The sequence below is a fragment of the Heterocephalus glaber genome, unplaced genomic scaffold (assembly GCF_053883595.1).
Source record: "Heterocephalus glaber isolate CG9 unplaced genomic scaffold, H.glaber_assembly_v1.0 deba00001577, whole genome shotgun sequence".
Taxonomy (NCBI): Eukaryota; Metazoa; Chordata; class Mammalia; order Rodentia; family Bathyergidae; genus Heterocephalus; species Heterocephalus glaber.
Window position 1 is genome coordinate 32,005,824 of NW_028258358.1, and position 14,009 is coordinate 32,019,832.

The 14,009-nt window shown below is 39.7% G+C and overlaps 1 protein-coding gene across 4 annotated transcripts; it reads right to left on the reverse strand.

The window, feature by feature from the left end:
- Positions 1–890: 890 nt before the first annotated feature.
- On the reverse strand, positions 891–13,752 carry Lrtm3 (leucine rich repeat transmembrane protein 3). 4 transcript variants are annotated; one of them, XM_087193019.1, is made up of 4 exons: positions 13,453–13,752; positions 13,290–13,323; positions 13,150–13,195; positions 891–6,757 (listed from the first exon to the last, which is right to left on the reverse strand). In XM_087193019.1, exons 1-4 carry the CDS (start codon positions 13,750–13,752, stop codon positions 6,658–6,660), a joined length of 480 nt encoding a protein of 159 aa, XP_087049145.1. In that variant the 3' UTR covers positions 891–6,657. The 4 variants fall into 4 exon arrangements, with proteins under 4 accessions (XP_087049145.1, XP_087049142.1, XP_087049143.1 ...); XM_087193016.1 differs by having other exon boundaries at positions 13,453–13,637; XM_087193017.1 differs by lacking the exon at positions 13,453–13,752 and having other exon boundaries at positions 13,290–13,340.
- Between the last annotated feature and the right edge of the window lie 257 nt (positions 13,753–14,009).

Below are 14,009 nucleotides of genomic sequence, written 5' to 3' on the forward strand. Positions count from 1 at the left end.
AACTTTCCTTGGGTTTTTGCAACATGTATTTTAACACTTGGTAAGGAGAAACTTGTTTCACTGCTTGTAGTCCATGAAAATCTCTCTTCACTTAGTGTCATGGAAGATGGCGTAGACTGAGTGACCAGAGTTTCTGAGGAAATATACCACTCAGGTGACTGCACTTTGGAGGGTGAGAGCTGGATTCTCAGTAGCTACCTGAATATCAGGGAAGTAATCAGAAATCTTCCTTGATTGTGAAAAACCTAAGCCGGTAGCACTTTCCTGGATGCTCGTATCAGAAGATTCCTGTGTATTTGTTTCTCAAAATGATATGTGATAGCGTTTATTTTTTTCTGGAGTCACATGGGATTTTAACCCTGAAAGGAAGCCAGTATCTTCCTGTACCCTACTGCATAGACCAGGGTCACAGGGACTCACAAAGGTTGGCTCCAGTCCCTTTCTGAAGAGTAATGAGTCTTCACTGTGATGATGCTTTTTGAAAGTAATATACTCCTTTAATAGTTCTGTGTCACAGGGAAGAGAACAATTTGCTCCACTGTCATCTGCTTTTTCATATAAGCAAGTTGTGTTTAAATCGTGGATATGTTTTGGAAAAGCATTTGGCTTAGGGAACATACTTTTCACAGAAGATCCCAGGAGATAATGGAAGCATTTGTGTTGTAAATTAAGATCTATTTCATGAAGAGATTTGTCATCAAAAAGTAACAAGATTCTGTTTTTTTGCTTCGGTACTTTGACAGCATAATGAATACAACCAGGTAAAAGTTTTGTTTTCTTGTGGACATTGACCATCTCATAAGATTCTCTTACAATTCTGGGAAAGGCATTCATTTTTATCTCCATGTTTTTATAGAAAAGTCCATAAGAAGTTTGTCTTTTTCTTTCACTGAGTATGTCCGGAGATGTTGAGGCCATAATGGGAGTTGTTGTTTTTTTTTTCCAGTCTTGGATAGAGTCTCTTTTGGTATTCTTCAAAAGTAGCCTGTTTTAGATAAAAGCTACAGTTTTGTGTGGATTTTCTTTGCCATCTCTGGTATATGATTTAGGTTTGTTTCAAATGCTTTTGACTGTAGAGGATTAGTGAGTTTATTTTCTTCTTTGGGAGTAAAATGTGTTAAAGATTTCTGCTGCCATTTCCTATCTTCATGATTCACAATACTTTTGTCCTTTTCTAATTTTTCCTGTTCCACATTTGTAGTGATGTTTATGTTCGTTTTGTCTGTTTCTGCCAGACATCCTGATTGAAGTAGATGAAGGTTCTTCTGAAGCAATTCTAGAAGACATTCTTCATTTTCTAAATCTTTTTGTAAGGATCCATGATCATCCTTCTCCAAAACTGAGAATCCTTTGGAACTTCCAGAGGTGCCAAGTGCAACCTGTAATTCCTTGAATGCTTCCCTTGGCGGTGAAGGTGAAACCAAATCCAAAACCTCAGGACTTATTGTTTGCTTTAAGTTATCTATTATTTCAGCTTTTTTCCTCAGATTTCCAATTTTTGTTGCATCCTTTGTAGGGTAGGAATGAAATGTAGCAAAAGGTTCTTTTTCATATAGTTCTGGCTGAGACTTTTGCCCTGTAAAATGCAGGTCTAGCATTTCCCCACTTCTCATGCCAAATTCTGTGGAATAAATGTCCTCATGTTGTGAATTTACATCTCTTTCAGATTCAATTTGTGGATGGTCAGTGCTTTTCTGGGCGGTGACCATGAAACGAGGTCCATGGTCGCTCCACCTCTTTCTGGGGCACATAGTATTTGGCTTGGTTAGCAAGATTTTTACCATTACCTTCCACTAACTCTTGATTTGCTGTTTTCTGGACATGTGATGATTTCTGGAGATTTTGCTGAGGACTAGAGGATCCTGTAATTGCTGCTGTGGCTTTGTCTACTTTGTTCCTTGAATCCAGATTAATGAGAGGCATGGATGATACAGAAACAAATGACCTCGTCAGAACCACACATTGTTCACCTTTATCTTTGTGCATCCTTTTCTCCAGCACCTTCAAATTCAGTATCCATTCCTTTGCATTAAGGATGCGCAAAATCGGTGAAATCCTTGGCTTTTTCCAACATCGTACCCCACTCCTCGCAGGTACCATCGCTGCTTCATGCCTCCTTTCTTGCTTTGACATAGACTGATTTCTACTTCTTACATGTCCATTCGTTGCTTCTGTGTCTGCTATTTTCTCTACATCTGATAATATCAAAAGCGGTACTAGAAGGAGAAAAGATGTTTACTTCCAAGCCTCTCTTCATCTTTTTGTTTAATTTCATTCAGTTTAAGATGGAGAAGGTTCAGAAATATTAATTTTTCTTAGAGCCGTTATACCTTGCATTTTACCTCCATCTTCATGTTCTTTTCCTTTGTGTCTAATACACAGATGCAGTTCTGCTCTGTAGAGCTTACAGGAAGGGAGGAATTTTTTTGGCTTCAAAGTTATATCCGTTCCTCTCCCGTCTATTTTCTCTGCATCCATCTCTTCTTTCTGAGATCACTTTTGGTTTCAATATATTTCATGCTATCACTACCAGTTGATTCTGTAGGTATTGTTTCCTCTGCATTTGACATTATCTGCAAAGCAGACCTTGAACATCTCAGTATTTCACCACCTAGCTCTGTATCTTTCTCCAGGTTGAGGTGAGGTATCGGTGATAATGAAGTAGCTTTGGTCAGAACCACACCTGGTTCATCTTGATGTTCCCATACCTTTGTTTCTTGACTTTTGGGGGACGTTACACTCTTTTCTTTTTGTGCTTTATACTCTTCCTGGTTCTGTGGCATATGTTGTTTTTTATTCTGTACATTGGTTAACATAGCACCAGTATCTGGTTTTATGTACATGCCTCCTTCAGAATCTGATGATTTCTGGAAATTGAGTGTGGGAAAAGAGGATTTTGTAAACACTGGCTTTCTTTCTTTCTTGATTTTGGTACTCACATTAAGGAATATGGCAGGTCTCACAGTGGAAACCTTAGTCAACATTATATTTGGCTCATTTTCATCTTCCTGAACCTTTTTCTCTTTGCTCTTTTTTTCATTGTCCCTGCATCTGATTTTTTGACCTGTAATTTTGAGCACAGTTTTGTGATTTTGTTTGTCAAATCTGTCATTGGTTTGTTTTTCTCTTCTTGCATCTCTCCCCTAAGCTCTTTCATTTTCTGTGGCAATACCTGGGCCTTGAGTGTATGTGAGAATGGTAATTTTCTTATTTTCCGATCCACACATTTGGGGAGAATTTTGTCTTTCCGATCTATTGTGAATCCATCTTTTTCTTCTTTCTGTGTTATAGGTTGCATTGGTTCTTTTCTGTTGCTTAACTTGGTACATGTTTTTTTCATCAAAAATATTCTTTCAGGTGTTATTTCTTCAGAATCTGTTTGCATTCTATTATTCTGTGGCATATATTTTGCTCTTTTTATACTGCTTAAAATATCAGTTGTCTCCTTATGTGCCTCTGACAGTTCCTGGAGTGTCAATGGTGGAAGACAGAACTGTGCTACTTTTTGCTTGTATAGCTTCTTCCTTCTGAGATCCCATTCCACCTGAGGTAAAAGAAGGATGGAATCCCAGGATTTGTTCTGAACTACACTTAGATTGCTTTTGTCTTTCTTCTTCATGTCCTCTTGTTTTTTATTGCCCCACCCTGCTTTCTTTCCATCCAGTATTTGTCTAAATGGCGAATTCTTGCCCTTCAGGGAGAGACCTACGAGATCCATTATATCTTTTACATCTACTCTATTTTCTCCAGGTTTCTCCTTCTTTTGCAGCAAACATTTTGATTCCAATGCACTACAAACTCTCTCGATTAGCTGGCTCTGCAAAGGAAATTCTTTTGACATTTGATGATGCCTGGGGCTTTCGTTCCAGAAGGCAACTCTTTAATATTCTTGGCTTATCTTTTTCTACTTCTGTTCTTGAATGCAAATTAATGTGATAGAGATGATAAAGAAGTATAAGTTTGTCAGTTTCCTCTGTGACTTAGCTTTACCTTCTTGCACGTTGCTCTCCTGTTTTATACTCTGCAACAGCAAAGGCAATTCCTTTCCACCAGGTATGTACAACAGTGAAGGTTTCTCTGCCTTCAAAGCAATGTTATGGTCCATGATTCCTTTCATTTCCAATGGTTTTGCTCTGTCCTTTTCTTCACGTGATATATGTTCTATGGTTCTTTTTACGTTATTTGAGAAAACCCCATCTATTGTGTCTTTATGCAGCTTGAAGTGCGGTAAAGAAGGGATGGGCTCATACACTTTTGTCATAACCAAATTTGCATCACTCTTTCTATGCTTCCTATTTATCGTTTTTTCTTTTATGTCCCTTCTGCAGTTTGAGTCTGTTAACTGTGTTATCACAGTCAAAGGCATTGACTTTTATACTTGGAGATTGGTCTCCTGAAATACAAACTTTGCTTGATGCTTTCTCCACCACACTATTTGAAATTTTTGAATTTATGATTGCTTTTGATGAGACTTGTTTCTTTGGAATTTCAATACTAAACTGATGTATCACCCAAGAGATAACGGATTCCAGAAAAATTTTTTGTTCTGTTTATAAATATTCAATTGCTTTGCTCTTAATGTTTTTGAAAAGTCCACTGTCTTCTTGATTTTAATGGGATGTTGATTAAATTTGATTGCTTTGTTCTCCGTGGCTCTCCATTGAGATGTGGAGAGAAGATACCACTATCTTGTAAGGCTTTCTGTGATTCTGTTGTTCTTTGTAGCTTCTCAAATGGGGATGAACTCAGAATAGAATTTAATCTACTTTGGGTAGCAAGCGTCTGTTGCTGGAGCTCCTGAGCTGTAGGGAGCACTTCCAACATTTTGCTGGTTGCTGAAATCTTCAGTTCTAGCTCTGATTTCCTCAAGTTGGGCTCCTTCATTTCATTAACTTTGAAACTGAACTGTTGGGAAACCAGTGGGTCTGCTCCTCCAGCGAGATGTTTCACATCCTTAGTGCCATCTGTGACGATGCCCTCATGGATGGAATGCACATGCCAGGCTCTCTCTTCATGTGCTGCTTGCTCTTGCTGTTGTGGTTCAGGATTAAATCTTTTTTTCTGCACCATATTTGTCACTATTATTCCGTCACACAGTTTCATGTTAAGGGACACTATCAATGATGATAAAATGGCATTTAGGAATATATCTGCCATAGGCCTACTTTGTTTCATCTTGGTTTTGGAGTAGCATCTTAGTTCCCGTCGATGGCTTGTTATGTCACATCCTGCGATATTAAGTGTCTTTGGCTTCTTCGCCTTCAAAGTTACATGTTTGGGACACATTTTATGTGTCTTGTCCATACATTTTGCTATGTCTCCCTCTCTTTCAGATGCAAGTGAAACAAGTTTGGAGAAAGGGAAAGATTCCAGGATTGTTCCTGGACATTCTTGTCCTAATCCTTTCTTTTTCTCCACTGATGCATCTTCCAGTAGAGTTTTATGAAACCTATAAGATAGGACCCCAGAGCATATTAAAAATTCAGTAGTCTGTGATTTCAGGGTCTCAGGTGGTAGGTGTTTGTGAGGACCACACCGTGTAATATTAATTATCTTTGAAATCGATGCCTTCTTTGCCTTGGTAATTGGAGAGCACTTTGGCCTGTGAGGTGCACCAGGTGTAAAGTCCTCCTTGTTTGAGAATTGTAGGTAGGAATCCTCTGCACTTTGTAGGCCCTTCTGTATTTCCATTTTCTTGTTCAGTGTCATCTGGGGAGATGACACCAGTTTCTGCCTAGATTCTGATGTAACTTCTGAAGGCATTTCATGTTTTGGAACGTGCTGACCAAACGTCAGCTTACTTGGGTCCTTAGGTGACACTTTATTCTTGCAGTTTGTTGTTTCTAATAATGAGCAAAGTGTTTTTAGTTCATCAGCATTAGCCATTAAAGACAGTTCTGGCTGTTGATCAGATTCTAGGCCCTTGATTGCATTTTTTGTCTCAACACTATATGGGGCTTTGATGAATTCTTGGCTCCTATCCATATCCGGGGCCTGCACAGAATCTTCTGTGCCAATGGAAAATGCTTCGTTCATTAAATTTTGAGGCTGAGCAAAATCGCTCGCCTTGGTATCAGGCTGCCTGTGGACCAGTTCTGGGTTTTGAATAACTTGTTGGGCTTGAGTGGTAGCTTGTGCTTCACAAAACCCTTCATTCTGATCAGTATTTTGCCCTCGAAAAGAATCTTGTGCTTGGTCAGCAATAACCCTTCCAACAGAGTGTTGATTCTGAACCAAGGACTCTTGAGATCTTGAGCACAAATTAGTAGCTTCATTTTTAAATGCAGCTTTAGGTTTTAAAGTAATTTGATTTCTGATATTTTCTTCCAGAAGTCTAACTTGGCCTTTAGTGAGTAATAGATGGGCAGGAGGGCATGGTGTCGCCTCAAGATCTTCCTTTGCCCCAGTGAATTCAGAAGTTTTTAAAATATTAGGATGAGAAGAAAATCTTGAATTTTCCTTTTTGTTGGTTTTTGTTAATAAAAATAATTCCTCAGAGGAAAAATGTGTTGTTTGACTTTCATTTTCTGGGTGCTGTCCAGGGCTTAGAAAACATTTTCCTAATTTTAAGTCAAATAATGACAAAGATGAGCTGATGTTACCTGAAGACAACTCACTAAAGTGACTTACTCCATGTTCACTTTCAATGCCATCTGCTCACGTTATTTCATCTAATGATACATTTCCATCTTCAAAGCTATCTTCACTTTGTTTAGATGTAAGTGATGAAGTAATTCCTTCTGAAAAGATGTTAATTCTGAAATATAAGAAAAATAGCATGCAAATGAACTGTCATTTAGGATATTATTTCTTACAAGGACTCTAGTTTTAAGGAGATCAGGATTGTATATGGAAACAGATCAATATGGAGATAAAGGGAAAGTGACTGGCCCCCCAAAAACATGCATTACCTCGTTGCTTTCTGTTACCAAACCAATCCACTGATGAAGTAAAGTAAATCACTTATTTTTCAGAGAATAAGAGAAATTCTCCCTTGACCTCTCTAAGTTTATTTTTGAAAGCAGTGAGTCAAAGTGGCAAGATTATGTTCTTCAAGAAACAATATCAGTGTTTCTGGTCTCTACATAAAAATGTTATTAAAAGAAAACATTCTTATGGAAATTTAGTAGGTACAACACAAGAAGGTCCAATATTGTAGACTGTAGCCTCTACAGATAGTCTGGACAACCTTCACATCAGCTGTTTGGGGCCCACAAAAGAGGCTGCATTTTGGAGAAGTCCTTCTGAGTACAAGTTTGGATTAGAGCAATGATCAGGTCAGTGGACTTACCAACATCCATCTGCCTCAAATGATTGGTCTTATTCTAACAAGTGCTCCGACATAGCATCAACATCACTTAGGGTGAGGGCTATTTTATGCATCAACTTGCTTGACTGGGTCATGTTGCCCAGATGCGTATTCAGGCACTATTGTGGGTATTGTATTTCTAGGTGAGGGTGTTTTGGAGATGACAGTAACATTTATGTTTTGGGGTATTTTTTGGTACTAGGGATCGAACTCGGGTCCTTCCACTTGTGAGGCAGGTGCTGGAACCACTGAGCTACATCCCCGGCCCTGAGATTAACATTTAAACAACCAAACACTGAGTAAAGCGGACTGCTCTCCCTAATGTAGGCCTCGTCCAATCAGCAGAAGGCTTATATAGAACAAAAGACGGAGGAAATTCCACCAAGGCAGTCTTTGGACCTCGAACTGCACATTTTGGACTTGCTAGTCACCAAAACTGCATGGATCAATTTCCTAAAACAGTATAGTCTCTGGACAACTCTGTGTAACTTGATAGAAATGCAGGTTCCTGGCCCTTGGAATCAGAAGGCCTAGTGATGGGGCCCAGAAACTGGAGCCTGAGTAAGTTCTCCAGATGAGTCGGATGCATGATAAATTTTGAAAATCATTGTCTGATGGAAGCACAAGCCTAAAATCAATAACTTCAACTCATAAACTAGGTCGGATAGCTCACTAGCTATTTCTTTGGGGAACATAGGTGATCTCATAGTTTACTGGAAGTTGAGCCTACTTTCAAATAACCCTATCAACAAAGTAGTGAACACAGTTCATGAAATCATGATCTACTTCACCACAAAAATTATTTGTGCTAAATGATTACTTATACAGCAAAATGTCATTAATTTGGATTTGGTTTGAAGGGCCCTAGTTAACAAAACAGACTTCATGTTGCTGCTTGACCCACCTGCCTGCCCTTTAGAGGAACTCAGAAGGAGGAAGCTTAGAAACCTCCTCCGCTTAGAAAGTCTCTTTAGAAACAACGATTAATCAACTATTGTTTTACAAATGTTCTAATGGCAGGAGATTCCACTTCTGTACCTTTTCCTTGCTTTGCTAGTTCTATCCCATAGGGGGGCCTAGAAACTGCTGGCCTCAAAGGTGTATAAAACATGTTTGTCAACCCCAGTCAGGGCTCGAGTCCGATGCTCCACTCAGGTCCCGACTGGTAATAAATTCCTATGTGGATTTAATATCAGTCTCTGGTTGGTTCTCTCTTGCTGGGTCTAACAGGTTAATTCGAGCTTGGGGGTATTTAGGGTACAGTGATGATTATATGTGTAAACCACTAAAAAACTAAGCAAAGAGTTAAAGAGGCTTCCGGTTTCCTCAGTTGTTATTTATTAACCTCCAATATGTAGGCTGTTATGGGCTGAATTGTCTTCTCTGCAAATTCATGTGTTGATTTCCTAACCCCTGGAGCCTGGAAACGTGACCATATTTGGAGCTAGGGTTTTTAAATAGTGAAAAAGGGGGCTGGGGGTTTAGCTCAGTGGTGTTGAGCCTGCCTTGAAGTCAAAAGGTCCTGAATTCGATCCCTGGTTGGGGGTGTGGATAGTGAATTAGGGTCAAATGAGATCTGTGGCTGGGCTCTAATCTACATGACTGTTTTTGGAGATAAGGCTGCTAAAAGGTAGAGGAATTAAAGTAATCTCTTAGGGTGGGGCCCTGATACCATGTGTCTGGGGCCCTTACAATAAAAGAAAATTCTGAATGTCCTAAATTTAATTACAAAGGTCCAGAGGATGCAAGGGAGGAGGCGGGAAGTATGTGTGTGTGTGTGGGGGGGGGGTGTTAGTTAATCTGTTAACAAGCTACAGGCTGAAAATAATAACAAGGCTTTTCATACTCTTAAATGTACATGAAAACCTTAACCCCAACCCTATTGTGACTCCCTAGGTGTCACTGCATTCTGTTTATGACCCCACCCAGTCCAGAAGCAACACTCACTCCTCCTTCCTGACTCCCCCACATCCCAAAGCTTTTCTGTTTTGTCCAGTCCTGATCCTCTCATCTGTAACCTGTTTAAATTCAACCTAAACACCTTGTGCTTTCCATCTCCTGCTTTTCATTATTGAAACATGCTCCTAGGTCTGGTCCAGAGGACAGTTTTCCAGCTGCTCCCTAGCCTTGTTGCTGGGGCTATGGGAACATGTCACAAGACTGGTCTTTACTTCTGGGCTGGCATCTCCAGTGGTACAAAAAGCCCGTTTTCTTTTGGAGATCTCTGACTCAAGAGTTTTGGTTTAACTTTTATTAAGAAGCTATCTGGATAAAGAGACATTTACAAGCTGAGAAAGGAGTATGGGAGGACACACCAAGAAAGTGCCCACCTACAAGCTAAGGAGAGAGGCCTCAGGAGAAACCAGACCTGATATTGTCACCCTGGTGTTGGGCTCATCAGCCTCCAGAACTGTGAGAAAATAAATTTCTTGTTCATGGTATCTAGTCTGTGGTATTTTGTTATGATAGCCCCAGCAGACTGATATAGGCCATCTATGTTTTTGATCTTTGCATTAATTTTAGCATGCAATCCCTGGTAGCAATTTCAGTCCTTAGAACAAGTCAAAATTTGGGATTGGACTACTGCTCATGATCCATTTGACTTTGGATGACTAGGCTCAGTCTAACATAGGAATTCCGTGTTCCACTTAGCTTAGCAATGGGCATGATCTAATCCTAGGATAAAGTCCAGAAACAAACCATTCCCCAAATTCACTGTAAGATTAGCAGTTTTCTTTGCTCATGTATTGTGAGACCAAAGTGACTCCATTTTGTTAAAATCTTCCATTCTCCCTGGTTTTTATTACCCTCACACAAATAATGGTTAAAATGTGTTTGCTCTGAGACAGGAGACAATCTGTAACAGGACAAGATTCCTAAGTTTATTACTCAGCCATCTGTTTACCCTAGAAACAAATGTTCTGGGCCCACTATCTATAGGACAATCTGTTAATGTGCTGACTATCCACACAGGGTGGTCGTGACTATTAGTCAGGATGTCTGCTGACCATCAGTATGTGACAGTGGGCCACTAACCTTTGTCCCCCTTTTCCCTTGTAAAACCTACACGTAATGCCCCTCAACCACCCCACCCCTCCGCGATGAGCCTAGCCAATCAGAAATCTACACTTCATGCATGCTAAGCGCCGACCAATCATTGTAATTGCTAGATGAAACCTTGCTGTAACTTCTATAAAAACCCCGCTAATTTGAAATTCGGGGCTCTCAATCTCGATCCGCTGTGTCGGTGACAATTGAGAGTCCCTGCTTAAGCTTGAATAAACGACCCTCGTGTGCTTAACATCGGAAACGGCCTCCTGGTGGTTTTCGGGATTTCGCAATCTGGGCACAACAGTATCTCACTCATGTATCTCAAAAGAGGCCAGAATACTGCCTGGCACAGTGCAGGCTCTAGGTAAATAGTGCTGAATGGTCATCTCCACCACTAGACTTCTGCTTGCTAACCTTCATCTACAACCAGCTGACAAAGGCATCAAAACCACCCTTTTACTCAGTTTCAAGGAGGAGAAAAAAAACTCCTTCAAACATAAACCACTCACAAATGTGGCTATCTTTAATAAAGGTTTGAGGGCAGAAACAGAAAGGAATCGCTTATAGCAAAGCAAACAGGTCCTAATTAAATATTAGGTATGTCTATGCAGTCATGAAATGTCTTTTGGCTTCTGGCCTTTGAGATTTGAAAGGGAACATCTTAATGCTCTGAAAGACTGACAGTTGTATAGCCATAGAAAGAAGTACCAGGACATGTAAAGCAATCACAGTAGTCCAATAGTCATAATAACACACACCAAATCTCCTTCTAAACTCTTTTAACTATCAGTGATAACTGCTTCTGATGAGTGACAGATTCAAGCTTTGAAAGTCAGGTCACTGGTGGCAAATTGTCCCAAGGACCAGCTTCTATGAGTGAGGTCGACCCTACAGCCATTCCCTAAATGCAATGTAAAAGCAAAAGGTGGCTTTGCTCCCTAAGGCCATGCCTGGCCAGCTCGGTGCCCCTGATTTCCAGATGCCAAACACTGGTCTCATCCTTTGTGCCATTCAGTCCTGAGTCTCACTCTCACTAGCTCACCTGCCCCTCCTTCTTTCTGCTCAGCCCGTCTTTCCTCTCCTTCCACAGCAAGAACGTATCCACTCACTGGGTCTCTGGTGCTGTGCACTTTGCTCATTTCAGGGGCTGGCTGTGCTTCTGTTAATATTCAAGCCCAGGCTGGGGATTTAGCTCAGTGGTTCTGGTGCCTGTCTCACAAGCACATGTTCCCGAGTTCAATCCCCAGTACCAAAAAAAAGAAAAAAAAAAATTCAACCCCTTCTATTTCAAAAGCATTTGTTAAGAAGCTATTTCATAGGAAAAAAAGGGGCAAAGAGAAAGAAAGTGGGAGGGCTAGGGGAAAGGATAGAAGGGAATGGGATTAAAATGAGAAAATGGAAAAATAGGAACAAAATCTTTGTAAATAGGGAGGACTGGAGGGGTTGAAGGGAGGGCTGGGCAAGGGGGAAACACAAGAACCAAGAGAGACTATGTAAAGGTGCAAATTTCCAATGATGAATGTCATTATATTGTATACCTAAAATGTACCAATGATTAGAATGAATAATCGATAATGTAAAATAGGAAGAAAAGGTCCAAATGGGTAGGGGTAGTGGGAGGGGCAGGGGCAGGGGAAAGGAAAGAAGGGAAAGGACAAATGATGAGAAATGGAAAAAATGGAAATAAAGTCTTTGTAAATAGGGAAGGGTGGAGGGGGTGAAGGGAGGGCTAGGAATGGGGAAAAAATAAGAACCAAGATGCGTTATGTAAAGGTACAATTCCCAATCAGAAATGTAATTGTGTTGTATACCTACAATGTACCAATAAAAGAATTTAATTTTTTTAAAAAAGATGCTATTTCCTTTCTTTCTTTCTTTCTTTCTTTCTTTCTTTCTTTCTTTCTTTCTTTATTTATTTATTTTTGGTACTGGGGATTGAACTCGGGACCTTGTACTTTCAAGGCAGGCAGCAGAACCACTGAGCTAAATCCCCGGCCCTCATTCCTTCTTTTAAAATTGGCTCCAGCATTAAGTTTCATGAAACCATTCCCAACGCCCCTAGGCTGACCTAGGTACCTCCCAAATGTTCTTATATTTCTATCACTGTGTTACCATACCTTGAGAAAACCAACCTTTGTCACGTGTCCCTCCACAAGAACATGTGCTTAAGATGAGAGAGAGTCTAATCTAACTGTGTGTGTCCCAGTGTCAATGTCTATTAAATAGTGGATAAATAATAATTGTTGAATGCTTTTCAGCGGAAACAACTAAAATACTCATGGCAACAAGAACAGTAATGATATCAATATTTAATCCCTAGCTCTGTGGTCAGCAGGCTGATAGTTTTCAATTGTGTACACTCCTTTCATGTCACCATCACAGCACCTAGACCTAGTTCAGTGCTCTGCTGGTCCAGAGTAGAGGCTGAAAGAGTATTTTCTTCAGGTGAATTATAAGAACCGGAGGTTAGTTCTTCCATATGCATAGCATAGAAAAAATTTACAGTAAGAAGTAAAATCAGTTATTTAACATCTCTAAGCTTTATTTGTCTTCAGCTGTAAAAATAATGCTTATATTATCTGTCTTGAAGGATAATTTCAATAGTTTGTGAAAAGCCTTCTAACACAGCTTGGAACATTACAACCATTCTTTAAATGTTAGATTGAATTATGAAGAGCAGCTACAGCCTATTGTTCATATGGGAAAATCCTGTAAGTTTCAAAAGTAAATGCAATTTTGAATAGAATTTAACCAATCTATTTCATTTAATTTCAAAACATATCACTTACCTATGTTCCGAAGATAAGTGATCGTCATCTCTACAATTCTTCACAGCTAAACGAGAATTTAAAAAATCACAGTATAAGTGGAACAAATTCAGGCTAATCAAGTTTCATCATATTAAAATATGGAACTGTGTGATATTTACCAAATTTTATCCTTTTCTGGTGACTATCTTCACTCTATTTCAAGGAAGAAAATAAAATGTTAGAGAAAACAATCCAAACATTAAAAGTTTTACAATTTTACAAATTGTTCTTATGTGTGATTTTGAAAAATAGAGGAAGGAGAAGTCAACCCTATGTATTTACCTTCTGGGAACACGTACGTGAAGGTCCCTTTTTCAGCTGCACAGTCTCCTTGTGAAAGGATGTACGAATGTTTAGGAATATTAACCCAAAAGTAACTAGTAGGAAAAGTATAAGGAAGATTGTCACCCAGTGATTTTGAAAAATCCAGGACTTTAGAAAGTCCTGCAGCATCAGAAGTGTATTAACTTCCAATACACTCCTGATTTTATTTTCGAAGAAATCGTACAACTTGGCATTGTGACATAGCCTGTGAAACAGACTGATATTCAGAAGTCCTTGCCAAAACATTTGTATGCTCATCTTTTTGGCATATCCAAGCCCTGCCAGAAAACATACTGTCCTGAGCTAGGCAGTGCCTCAAATGCAGCAGTGAGTGCTCTGGGCTTCAGTTAAGTGAGGCACAGGTCATAGTGGGGATTAAGTTACCTCACAGCAGCTTCAGCAATCATGAAGGGTCACTGGTGAGTCATGGACAGGACATGGACAGCGCAGTAGCTTTTTATTTCACAAGTTATCTTCTATTAATTTTGTTAAAAGCAACATAATTCTATATACAA